We start from the raw sequence: 13,650 nt of genomic DNA, 5'->3' as shown, positions 1-13,650 counted from the left end.
TTTTTGTTTGCTTGTTTGTTTGTTTGTTTGTTTATGTTCTTAATTGTGCCATTATTAGCCAACCATAGAAACAAGGCCTGATTCAATATTCTAGGGAATGTGCTAAACCGTAAAAGTTAATTAGGAGCTTAGAGTTGGTTCAGCTGCTGGAGCATGTGGTGCTCCTGAAGAGGACCTGAGTTATGTTCCCAGCACTCACACAGTCTGCCTCACAGTTGCCTGCAACTTTAGTTCCAACACTCTTTTACCTTCCTTCTGCATTCTGTATTCAACCCTCACCCACCAACATTTACATGGGACTGAAGAGGGCTTGGATCTTAACCCATCAAAACCCAGAGGGAACTGGTTTCCCTCTGTGTTCCTCATTTCTTGTTCTTAACCTAGGAAAAGAGCTACTGGACAAGAGCATCTTCTTTCTAGTTCTTCCTTCCACAGTGGACATAAGTCCATGGATTCCATTGCATCTGAAGTATGTCTCTTCATGTTACTTCATTCTCCTAGAGCATGACAATGAGGTGCGGGCAACAGGGAAAGTAGTGGGTAAGCTGCACCATAGGAGAGAGGAGCAGAAAAAGGAAAGAAGGAAGAAAATCTCTGAGGACCAGAGCTCTCTGGGATTTACTTCCTTATCTGTTGTCCCAAATAAGCAAGTATCATTCTTCATATTTGATTGTCAGCCCTTAGTGCAAGGACTCCATTGTCACTATCAAATGAAAACAGGAAAACAACAACAAAAGCCAAATCAGAATTTACTGAAGACTAAGATGCCAGATACTAACACCTGGGCAGCACATTTGCCCGTCATGTTAGGACAGAGATCAAAAAATGTAACTAAGTTTATTTGCTAAAAGTGTGTTTCCTTTCTATGATGCTTGTCGGACATTCGCACAAACATGCATTCCAAAGAAAATGACAAGTAACTAGGTATAGCAAAATGACATAACCAGTCCTTGGTCCCTAGGAGATCTGAATTTTAAAATTAAAGAAGAGACTAAAGGAATGAGGGAGGTAGAGAAAGAAAGAAGAAAATGGAATGGGAAGCAGGAAAAGAAAAGGACTAAGAAGCAGAAGAAAAAGGAAGTGGAGAAATTAAAAAAAAAAAAAAAACATTTCAGGAAAATTCTCTCACTTCCTCTCACGAAATGCAGACTGAAGATGAATGAGTCCAGTTGGGGATCATGGAATCCTCAGAACAAGTATCTGTGGTTTGAATTGCTCCTGTTGTGTAACTGTCTATCACAAATTCTGATTGTTGCTATGGACTGGGTGTGTTGTGAGACAGACACCTCACAGAGCGCATCCTCTGTGCCAGGCACTCTGCCAGGGGCTTTACTGCACTATCTCACTCATGCTTTACAATAATCCAGCAAAGGAGGTAATTTTAAGCCTATTTACAAATGAGGAAATGGAGAGCAAGAGCGAGCTGAGGTAATTTGTCCAGGGGCATGTATCTTGTAAGTGACATAGCCAGGATTTAAACCCAACTTGTTTTGCCCCCAAGGTTGTTTCTAAGACACAAAATCCCTTCTCCAAGGCCTCACATCCTACTTGGCCAGAGAAGACATTTACATAAGACTGCAAAGCTTGGGTGGCAGGGGTGTGGATGTGGGGGGAGGGGCCGTAGGGGACTGTTCTGCAAGAACGTACTTCTGTGTGGATATTTTGACTACATTGAATTATGTCATTTTATAACCACTCTCTGAAAGAAGGCCATGTTAATTCCTTTTCCCAGAACGTGAACGTGAGGTTCAGAAGGGGGGGGGGGGCAATGGTGAGGGGGTATTGGCAGGACTGCTGCTGCTTACATTTTCAGGACATTTGACTTGGACCTCACCAAGAGATTGAGGGGACACTGGTTTGCTTCCGAGTTTCTGATGACTGACAAGAAAGGGGATAGGTAGAGCAGACCAGCGCAAAATCTCTGTAGTTAAGTGGCTTTGTCTGAAATCCCCGTGTAGCAGCCTGTGCATTAGCTGGCCTCTTCTAGTAAGCCTCAGGCTCTCCGGCAGGAAAGCATGGCTAAGACAGTTGCTTACTTCAAGTGAGTAAAGTTGACGGTTTAAGGCCTAGTGTATATACATTGTGAAGTGCTTCTCTGACCCCAACACTTCTTGATTCTTAACACATGTTTGTTAGTATTTTTAGACATGTAAGCTCAGGGACATGAAAGTCATATTTGCAGCTTCTGCACTTGGCCTGAGGCCTGGCACCCAATGGATTACTAATAGCTATTTCTCAAGTTAGAAGAAAAATTCCACATTCACCCTGATTTGAGGATGCTTCTAAGGATCTGAAAAAAACCTCGGTATAAAGACTGTTACAATTTAGATGACTCAAACTAATTGCACATTTTAAACAAACCATATCCTTGGTGCTTGCTAACTCATTTACTTCTCAGAGGAAGGTTAAGCAATAGAATTTGAGATTACTGACCTCCGTTAACTAATGAGAAGTCTAAGCAAGTTCTGTCCAACATGGTCATGTAGTAGCACTTACATTCAACTTCTGTGAACCAAGTATAGGCCCGTAGCATTGCTCTCCAGCAGTCTCTCCTTGGAGTCTGTTACCTGGATTCACGTGAAGATGCTAAATTGGACCCAAAGCAGTCAATCCAGTGTTGGCTTCCTGTTCCCTTTTTGTCTTCTAGAGGTTGTCAGTGACAGTGCTCTCCATTCAGATGGATGAATATTGTGAATCAGGACATGAACATTAATTAATATTGCCTCTGAAGACAGACATATGAGAATGTTCCAGACTGTTTTGATAAAGTGTTTGCAACCATTTGTTAACTGAAGTCTGGCTGACCAAGGCTGCCATGCAGAGAATCATGCCTAACCTTGGATTACATTTGTCTTCCAGATTTAGACATCCTTCTGTACTGTCCTGGAGAATGATAGATAATGAATCTAAACTACTGAGAATTGATGAGAATTCTCACGAGCATATCCTCTAGAAGTCACTATGGGATTTTTATTGGAATCAGAACAGCTATTGCCCATTCCATAAAATAAGCTGTGGAATTTGTGTGTAAACATGTAATAATGTCCAGATTCATTCAATAACGGGAAGATCAGAGAAGCTGTGAATCCAATGGTCTTACAGAGAAAAATAAGCCTAAAACAGCAGTTACACCAGGATACACTTTTTAGCTCTAAAACCAGGGGCTAAACAATTTTTTACCTCCATAGTTGTCTCACAGTCTTAAAAGGGAAGGTAACCCTGGAGTTAAACAGTAGTAAGAAAATAGACAAGTAACATAGAACCTGTATTTGCCTCTTGCAAGATCTGACTTTAGCACATACCGAACACTGTAAAATATATGCAAATATGAATTGTCATTTCTCATCATGATACTATACAGTGAGAGTAAATGAGACTCATACAGCACTCCTCATATATGAGGGTCATTGTTTAAGGTCACTGTTGTCTATTAGCCATTTGAAATCAGTATTTTAGAGGGTGATGATAAAGCTAAGTGGTAAGGTACATGTTTCATCACACAAAAAATACAATTAGGTAGGTAAAGACATAAGACAGACAGACAAACAGATAATACGTGCTTTTTATATGTTCCAAGTCCATGGTCTGTATTCTTTTAGAATTATGCAGTTACCTCTCTCAACATTCATCTCCAGAGTATTTTCCATTATGGAGGGCTGGTGATTACTGGTGATCTATATCAGCTTAAGTTTAAAACTATCTTCTGGCTTCTTGTGTCAAGTTATCTGGTAGAAACATCCACAGCTGCACCTTAACATATAGGCAAAGAACACAGGCTTTAAAGACAACTGAATCTGGGCAGTGGTTGACAAAAATTCACACAGTGCTCCAAGGTTTTGTATATATATATATATATATATATATATATATATATATATATAATGGAGATAGTCCTACTACCTGCTACTAGGAACTGTAAAGAATAAATAATATAATATATAAAAAAACTTAGTAAATAAAGGCAAACAACAATGGTAAAACAACATAAGAATGGAAATGATCAGTCCACACAGCTAGCTAGACTTTTGCAAAATGTCAAGTATTTAAGAGTCAACGTTGTTAAACAGCTGTTGAATAAGCAGGCACATCATCATCATCATTCAGACTAAGACGGGTAGCATTTCTGTAGAATGCATGATTGTTTAGGGGGCAGAAAGCAGGTTGGGGTAGTTTGGACATATGACTTTAAGTAAACCTCTTCTTCACACTTATAAAAAGAGAGCTCAATTTAAAATGTTGTAAAATACTTCTGATATGAACAAATATAATGGGCTGGTGTGGCATATATTAATGTCTTCCTCAAATGACATCTATCTAGAATTAGTTTCGCAGGACAAGAACAGTAGAGACATACAGTAGACTGGCTGGCTGGCTTGGCAATGAGTAGTGACTAAACTTGTAGCTAGAAAAGGAGGCTTCCTAGTGTGGCTTTGGCTTTCCTTTTCTGGGCTTTAAGGCATGGAAGGACTCGGTAAAAAGTGATCTGAGCATGGCCTCCTTTATTTGAAGTTACACACAGCAGGAACTGGATGCCACCAAATGCTCTCTGTGTTCTTACTTAGCATAAAACTCAGAGGGCACACTCCATATGGAGTGGCAAAAGGCACAAGATACAAGTCTTATCTTCAGGAAACTTAAAATCTAGCATAGAAAGGAAAACAGGAACAGACAACAGTGTTACAAAGAGAGAAGGCTCAGCAGTCCCTAAGAATGTTTTTTGTTTTGCTTTTTTTGTTGTTGTTTTTGTTTTATGGTTAAAATGTTATGGAGATGGTGGCTTTTCTACTAGTTCAGAGGGAAAGAGTTTGAATTAGACATTTGGTCTGAGTATATATCTTATAGCTACATGACTTGGGGTAAATTGCTCCTGTTTCTAAATGTAAGCATCCTTAATTTGGGGAGAGGGAAGCTAAGCTAATTGAGTTGTGAAAAATCTGGATTCAGTCCATGAATAACATGCAGAAAAGTCCTAACAAGTCAAGATCCTAACTGATGTAAGTTGAGTTTTTCAGTAAATATTGCTGGATTAGCTTCACACAGAAAAGGCTTCACCAAACAGGGATGAGGGCAGGGCCTTCCAACTCCGTTCATATAAAAAGTGGCCGATAGGGCTGGGATTTTGGAATCTCTGGGGGGAAAGGAGTTGAAAGCTTTGTTCATTATGTGACTCCAGGTTCTTCTAGTCTCTTTTGTTTATCTTAGAGTTAAGCAGAACAAAGGTTCCTCTTCTGATCAACAAAACAGGGCCAAGTGTACCAAAAGAAGAAACCGCCCCTCATTGCCTAGTTCTGATTTCTTACAAATCTTCTCTTCCACTGAATTTTGGAGGGATTTCCCTGGTTCCAGTTGAAAACAATAGCAAGATAAAGCAGGATTAAAGGTGGGTCAGCCCTTTAGTTAAGACTGTGGACTTTGGAGTGAGATAACTCTGAGCTTAATGTGTCACAGAATTCAACTAACTTTTTATTTTTTGAAAAACATGTTATTTTAAGCTTCATTTATTTATTTGGAAACTGGGAAGATCATGAAAACTTACAGATTATAGTTCTGAAAATTAAATATCATATAGTATGAACAGGGACTGCAACAATAAGTTATTGTTACTGAGAGAAGAATATAAATTAGCAGAACCCAGATAAATGATGGTTGTCTATAAACAAGAAGCTAAACATAAAACTGATAATCACTGGTTTCACCTTCAACTTTAATTCTCAGCTTAATAAATGTTCCAGGTACCTGAGATAAGTAAAGGATGTTTTTCTGTATAAGCCAAATGACTAGAGTTTGAATCTAGGAATTTCTGTTTCGGCTTCTTGTAAATTAACATGAAGAACTGAAAGAGGGAGCAGATGATTCTACAGCCACTCATTTCTGAACAAGAATGGTTCAAGAATTAAAATAGGAAATAAATCAGGCTTGTGAAGTCCACATCCACACAAATTAGGTCCCTCACCCCATTTTTCTACCTGTACATGATGCAAACAATATGATCACTAGATCCCTTTCCATGTGATGCTGAGCTAAGAACAGTTATCTGCTAAATTACTGTTGCTAACAGTAATTTGAATGATATTTTAATAAAGATCTTAGAGACACTCAACTTATATTGGTCTGACACAAATTTTATTTTTTTAACAGAATTCAAGAAAACAGCATTGATAAGTAACTTCCTGAGCAATTAAATTAAACTGAACTCATAGCTACCCTTAATTTCGTAAAGAGTAAAAGCACTAGTAGTGGATTACTATAATCATTATTATTTTAAGTGACATACAGTCGGCACTTGGTAAGGGAAGGGCACTATCACTGTCAGAACTTTATGACAATGTCCCACTCCTGCCTGTATGTCACATAATGCAATTTTAGCTACTCTTGAGACAAGGATGAGGAAGCTGGTTTGTACAGAGCATTCACTAACATGCCAACTCACAGCAGGGTGCTACATGATAGCCATGACAGTCTCATTTCATCTCCCAGTGACACTATGAAGAGTGTACAAATAAAAAAATGTGATTTAAAAGCAGGACGACCATTCTGTGGTCTCTGAACATGGTACACAATGTTACACCTGGGTGGAAAATGCACTCCACTATCCAGTTAACACTCCTTTCCTCCCCCCTCTCTCTTTCTTTCCTTCTTTCCTTTCCTCCCTCTATCCCTCTATCTCTTTCTGTCTCTTCCTCCTTTTATCTCTTTTCTCTTCTCAACCCATGCCCTCCCCCATCCCCAACCCCACTTAACTTTCTCTGCAGGACTGCTATAAGTATTTCCTGAGAAGGCTCCAATACAAGTAATTTACTTCAAATTTACTATAAGTGCAAGCTGCTAAGAGAGTAGTTGCTGAACTCTTTTCACTTCATCCCAAAGTCTGTATCTATGTTATCTCGGTTGAAAAGCTACTAAATGTTACACTGGACGTGTCAGGATACCTACAGGGCCATCCTCAACTCTAAGAACCAGGAAGAGGGAGGAGTTAGATTAGCTATTCTTCATGAACCTAGTGTGTTTATAGAATAATGATTGGCATTATAGGATGAGCTGTATCATATGCTTTTTTTTATCACTGATTTGAACAAATGGTTACATGAGCAGAGGAGCACTGAGCTCCGTGTTTGGGGAAGTACAACATAGATGCTTTGAACAGGACTCCAGCAGACATTTAAGGAAGCACAAGTTGCCTTGGGGATAGGCTAATAGAAATTCAGTAAAAGTTTTAGGAGAGCCCAGAGGAGGGAGCCCTTCGGGGGCCTGTTTGTGCCTAGTTAAACTTCTCTAAGCAGGTGACTGAGTTGACCCTTGGAAGTTCTTGCCCTTGATACTCCCTAATCTTGGCAGGAAGACATAAACAGGACATTGAGAACAATGCATGAGCCTGTCTCACTGGTTCGACAAGAAGACAATACTGCCTTAGAAATCCAAGATGAGAATAATTTACCGTCTGGGAGTCAAAAGATAGTGTCCTGGCTGTAGAGAAAAGCTGCAAGAGAAGCTTAATGGGCATTAAATTTAAACCTACATAAAGAAATATGGGTGGTCCTTTACTGAGCAGCTACTACTATGTCACACAATCCTCCGTGCTAGCACCATGGTATGGCCACTAAGACTCAGAAAAACTAACAACTTGCTGAAGGTCATTGGAACCCACATCATGGTGACTCTGAAACCAGTACTTTGGACCACAATTTACCCATCTACGTCTCTAAGGTGCTACTCCGATATTACTCTAACTTCCATAGGCCCTTCTGAACTACATATAGAACTTTAAATTACTTCCAGATAAGATGCCTCTTGAGGGCATATGTCCCAAGGATTAAAAGTACAGAGGAAGAAGGGGTTTGGTAACAAAAGTTTCCTCAGAAACTTAAGGGAGGCCCTGAGAAGGGAACCGGGACTGGACAGCTATATCGAGACCAAATGGGCTCTATTATCCCATAGTACAGTACTAGCACAGCTATCATGTGGGAAGTTTCTGGTACTTAAAAGGGGGAGAGATGGAAAGATGTAAATAAAAAAAAATCACAAGAGACCACATGATTAATTTAACAGGAGAGAGCAGTACAGGATAAATCATTATTTTATATGTAAGCCAATACAAAGGCCATGTGTAAGCCATTGGTTTGAATGGCCTATGGTCCTCTGTGCGATTCATCCATGAGACTCCCGCATAAAAACAAGCAAATCCCTATGTGTATAAAGAATAAGAGCAGCCTCCAAGACACGTGAGGGGAACTGGCAATCATGTGGCTAAAATTTTATTGTACTTATTTATTTGCTGGAGGTGGTGAATTCCATGATTTAAATGTGGCAGATAAAACACAAGACTTGCAGGAGTTGAGTCTTTTTCTTTCACCATGTGGGTCCAAGGAATTGAACTCAGGTTAGCAGACCTGACCTTGACCCACTGTACCCATCTAGCAAGCCAGTAATTATACATTTGGTGATATGTCAGTAAAAGGGATTGGGGGGTCAAAGAGCAAAACAACCTATAGTATCTATTCTTTCCTTTCTATCTCTTTCAGAGAAGATGTTTTTACTTAAGGACCCAAGGAGCACTTTGACCTTGATGGGAACAGCTGCATACATGGTGCTCATAGACAAATTCTACAGTTCAGGAAGTTTTGTCCTCAGAATAAACTGTGAAAGTCTATACTGTCATTTATGAAGGTAGCAAAATGGAAGGTTACAGCGAAATAGTTCGCAGAAAGACAAGGTGTGTATGTGTTAGAAGTTGATGTGTCTCCTATTCTCATTTCTGGTTGGAAAGTAGATGAAACTCTAAATGTCTTCGAAGATTAAAACTGTTGTACACAATGGCTTACAGACCCCTGGAAATATAGTCTCCAAATACATGATTGTCATAACTGAAGTGAGCAATAAACATGTTCCAGTATCATTAGGGGAGGGGGTTACTGAATGACAGTGTTTATGCCAGTCATCCTCCACCTTTTTCCTTCTTTGAGGACAACCTCGTAGCTTGTACAGGTGAATCAAAATTGTGGACAGGGAGAGGGAATGTTTCTACACATGGCATTGCGCACGCTAATTTTTTTTCTTTCCATCAGGTCTCTAAAGAATGGAGGACGGAGGATAAATATCACTTTGTAAGGAGAGAAGCTAAGTCCCAGACCTCTTAGCCTGACTCTGTATAGCAAGTGCTTCCCTGACAAAAATCTGGGATAGCTGGTTTGCAGAACAGTGCTGTGATCCCTGTGTACCACATTCAGTTTTTATGGACAGGGGAGTCTGAGTCATTGGTCATCTTACAAATCTTCATCCATTTACCAGCGAACACTCTCCAGTGGTTCTCTCCCTCCCTGGAGCAGGTAGCAAAGATACTAACTCCGAGGAAGGATCTGGAACAGCCCTGAGGATGTGAAGAACACCACGGGAGATCAAGTCACTAATTAGTAGCATCAACTTCACCTCAGTTTTCCACCATGAATTCTACCTGGAATGACATCTTTTTATAGTGATACTATTTGTACCGACTAGCAAAGAACTAATAACTTCTAAACCACCAGGGCTAAACACATTTTGACTTATTAACCGCTCGAGGGAAAGAGAACTGTTTTGCCATAAGGGGGAGCTTTTGAGTTCCATAAAGAGGGGGAAAAGAAAAAAAATATGTATATATATATATATATGTTTCAGTTCAAAATATAGAGCCACAGGCAGCAGACTGCTACCTGCTTACCTGTGCTGCCGGTGCAGCATTAAGAGACCTGGATTGTTTTTTAGGTGGGAATTGGGTAAATTCATATTTTCCTTCCATTTATATTCAACCAAAAGTATGTCTAACCACCAACTGAATGCTTTGGGATTATTTAGGGGCAATGAGCGGGGACATAGCGCTGGTCCACAATATCTCCAAGGGAGATGCCCTGGAAACACTTCTCTGATGTTCTGTTCAATCTACCAGGATTTAGGAAAGGAGTTTGGTAAACTGAAGCCTGAAGGTTAGCATTGGGGACGCAGGGAAGAGAGAACCATACTATAACTTTAAGAAAATTTGGTGAGGGGGGGGGAAGGAGAAAGGCAAAAAGGACAGAGAACACGAGAAAGAGGAAAATGGGAGAGGGAAATGAAGGAAGGAGGACAGAGAAAAAGAAGAAAAGTGGGAGAAGGAGAACGAGGAAGGGAAGAAGATGAAAAAGAATCTTAGAATCAAGTTTCAACGCTTTATGTGTTGTGGAAAAGGGAGACATGTAACAGCGAAGGGCAAATGAGACCCTGAAAGACAGATTTCTTTCTCCCGCCAGGAGGCAAAATAAAAATAAAAATAAGGGGCGGGGGTAAAGGGAGCAAAGCAAAGCAAAACAAACCAGAACGTGTGTTTTGAGCGGAATGGGAAGAGCAGGGAGGACCGTAAGGGGGTGTGTACAGAATTTCATTAAATTGTTACTTTAAGATTGTCTTCTTTTATAAAAAAAAGAAGAAGTAGAAGAAAGAGGGGGTGGAGAAGCTGAAGCGAAGGAAAGGAGACAAACGGCAAAGTAGAGGAAGGCTAGGTGGATCGGCCTCTCCAAACCGATTGATTGGTCATGATCCCCGCAGTTTGAACAGGGACTCATTCAATTGGGAAGGTGGAGTGCTGGCGAACAGATTAGCACACGCTTGTTTACTCATCTTCTAAAGGATTTTTTCCCCCTCTTTCCTTTCATTTCGTGAAGGAGGGAGGGGAGGGGGCGGGGGGGGAAGAAGGGGGCTGTGGCTTGTGTTATAAAGGACGCAAAAAATAAATAAATGAGAGCATCTTGGGGGGAGGGAAGGAATTGAGCCGATCAGTGTGTTAGAGGAGATTTTTTTTTTGAGGAGCTAGAAATATATAAAATAAAATGAAATAAAACAAGGAGGAAGGCATCCAGCTGTTAGAAGGGGGGAATAAGGCAGATAAAGGAGCGAGGAGAGAAATTAATTGCCAACCAGGAGGAGTTGGACTGTATTTTTCAAAGGTGGGGGGAGTGGAGCACACACCTTGAGGAGGAAAGCGAGAAAGAAAAGAAAAAAAGCAAGTGAAAGGGGGGCTCGCACGAGAAGGGGGACAAAGTCTAGGCGCGAGCTAAAGCTGGCAGCTCCGGGCGGCGGTGCAGGGGCGCAGGGGGGGCGGGGGGGACCGTCGGACATGCGGCTCTGGAGTTGGGTGCTGCGCCTGGGGCTGCTGAGCGCCGCGCTGGGCTGCGGGCTGGCCGAGCGCCCCCGCCGGGCCCGGAGAGACCCTCGGGCCGTGCGCCCCCCGCGCCCCGCCGCCGGACCGGCCACCTGCGCCACCCGGGCGGCCCGCGGTCGCCGCGCCTCGCCGCCGCCGCCTCCGGGCGGTGCCTGGGAAGCCGTGCGCGTCCCCCGGCGGCGGCAGCAGCGGGCGGCGAGGGGCGCCGAGGAGCCGAGCCCGCCGAGCCGGGCGCTCTATTTCAGCGGGCGAGGGGAGCAGCTGCGCCTCCGGGCGGACCTGGAGCTACCCCGCGACGCCTTCACGCTGCAAGTGTGGTTGCGAGCCGAGGGTGGCCAGAAGTCTCCAGCGGTGATCACAGGTAAGGCGAAAGGGGTCCCCTGTCCCGCGGACCACCCGGAAGGTCTCTAAGGGCCCCTGCGGGACGCTCACGGATGTCTGGGGTCCGGGTGGCGCGTGGGTCTGAGGGAGGCGTCCCTGGAGTAGCGCAGGGACCGCGGAGGCGAGACTTGCTTTAACCCATCTGCGGAATGGGCGCGCTGAGAAGGGACGTTGCCCGACCTCCGGGGAGCTGCACTGGGGAGCTCCGCGCCTGTCTAAGACCACGAGCTGGGGATAGCTGAAGCCCGCGGAACCCAGAACACTTAGAGCGTCCTGGGAATGTGCAGACAGACTCTGTCCGGGTATGGGAAAGAAGGGTACAAACTGCTGATGGGTTACGTGTGAAGGAAGTATAGGGAACCGTTCATTTCTCTTTACTTTTCGATAGAGGTAATTCTTCAGTAGCCTGGCTACCCTCAAAGTAGGCATGGGCCAGGTAGTTTTGATTGCCAGACTTAGAAGTCCTAGAAGTACCCTAAAGTTGCTCTCTGTCCGAAGCTTGCCTCTGGGATCCACACCCGCCACCATAGCCACCATAGCCACCCACACTGCCTCTCTGGGTCCTTGCTTTTAAAGCCGGTTGCCTGTCATTCACGGCCGGGTCAGACCTTCGTAGTGCACACTCTGCCAGCCTTCTCCAGACTGGGCTGAGAAATGGGGCGCTTTTCTCTACGGGGACTTTTATGAGCCTATAGTAGATTTGAGTTCTCCCTCTTCACCCTCCCTCGCTCCCCTTCGCTGCTTCACAGCAAAGCTCATAGTGAAACCGGACACTTTGCGAGGGCTGCAAACCTTCCAAACGCCTCAACATCCATTTTGCCTTCTAAATGAATCTGTGGAAATGCCTTTAATAAAACGAGGGGTGGTGGAGGCGGGGGGGGGGGGGTGGCTGCGCAGGAGGAGAGAAGGAAAGTTTTGCCTTTTCTGTCTGGGAGATTCCCTCACTGCATAAACAACCTTGCCCTGTCCTGGGACTCCTTAAAGCTATATTAGGGGTTCCCCCATTGCTGTAGCCTGGGAGCAAGCACAGGCTGTTGCAATTCCACCCCTCTCAGGGAGTCTGTGGCTGTTTTTGCCTTAGCGTAAACCTTTCTTAATACTGCACTGACTTTCCTATTTAAGTGAAGTCCCCTTCGGGAGACACAAACTCTGCTACCATGTCAATCAAATGTATCCTCAAAGCTCCCACTTTCCAGTTACCAAAGGAGAGCAAGAACGACTACACACACACACACACACACACACACACACACACACACACACACAACTGACGTCATCGCTAGCCACCACCCCCTCCCTCCGAAAAGGAGAGGGAAACGGAGCTCATTCACTTTCGGCTCCCAAACCCTCATCAGCCAGAGGAGGGTACAACATGTAACGGGGGAGACAAGGTTCAAAATAATCATGAAGATGATAAGTCAGGACTGACTGACACTCACTCTCTCTCTCTCTCTCTCTCTCTCTCTCTCTCTCTCTCTCTCTCTCTCTGTGTGTGTGTGTGTGTGTGTGTGTGTGTGTGTGTGTATGTGTGTGTGTGCGCGCGCGCGCGCGCGTGCGTGTTTTCACTTTCAAAACAGCGGTCTGCTGCTTGAAAGTGGTTAAAGATGGGTAGGTCTGGCTTTGCTGTGTTGGTGATTCGGAAGGGATCCCCGGAGAACGGAAAGCCAAGGGTTGTAGAGATAGTGGGTGCATTTAATATATGCATAATGCAAATCTATGTCTCACGGGATTTCATGAGAGACTGGCTTCTATGTGTCTAACTCAGACCAAGGTCTCTCTTCCTGTTCTCTGGAACACGTAATCCGTTCTCACAATTGTTGCAGTAAAATACTTTCATTGGATCAGGGATGCTAGCTTATTATTGCTCCTGTAAAATGCCTGGTTCATCTTATGCGTGGAAGTAACATTCCTCACAAAACGGAAGAGCAAAAAAACAAAAACAAAACAGTAAGCAAATAAATTAATAAATAAACGGCACGACTGCCATGTAGCCCCAGAAAGCCTAGGAGCTGTTCTCTGGAGAATTCTGGTGGATACCCCCTCCCCTCCTCTAGTTGAATCTGAGCCAGATTTGGCAGTGTGTAAACACCTGGCAGCGTGCC

The 13,650-nt window shown here is 43.5% G+C and overlaps 1 protein-coding gene and 1 long non-coding RNA gene across 2 annotated transcripts in view; both read left to right on the top strand.

Annotated features, from left to right (window-relative positions):
- Positions 1 to 5,175: 5,175 nt before the first annotated feature.
- LOC143442428 (uncharacterized) lies at positions 5,176 to 9,174 on the top strand. The gene is made up of 3 exons (XR_013110640.1): positions 5,176 to 5,380; positions 8,520 to 8,710; positions 9,063 to 9,174. It is a non-coding gene; the product is annotated as an uncharacterized LOC143442428 (long non-coding RNA).
- Positions 9,175 to 11,107: 1,933 nt separating this feature from the next.
- The window catches only part of Pappa (pappalysin 1), a 223,026-nt gene continuing 220,483 nt past the window's right edge, over positions 11,108 to 13,650 (top strand). Inside the window, exon 1 of the mRNA XM_034502365.2 lies at positions 11,108 to 11,528. Coding sequence (XP_034358256.1) covers positions 11,123 to 11,528 — 406 coding nt within the window. The 5' untranslated portion in view covers positions 11,108 to 11,122. The remainder of the gene's footprint in view (positions 11,529 to 13,650) is intronic.

Source organism: Arvicanthis niloticus, chromosome 5 (genome assembly GCF_011762505.2).
Source record: "Arvicanthis niloticus isolate mArvNil1 chromosome 5, mArvNil1.pat.X, whole genome shotgun sequence".
In the NCBI taxonomy this organism is placed as follows: domain Eukaryota; kingdom Metazoa; phylum Chordata; class Mammalia; order Rodentia; family Muridae; genus Arvicanthis; species Arvicanthis niloticus.
Note: the sequence above shows the minus strand (reverse complement) of the source record. Positions and strands in the feature narration are given on the sequence as shown.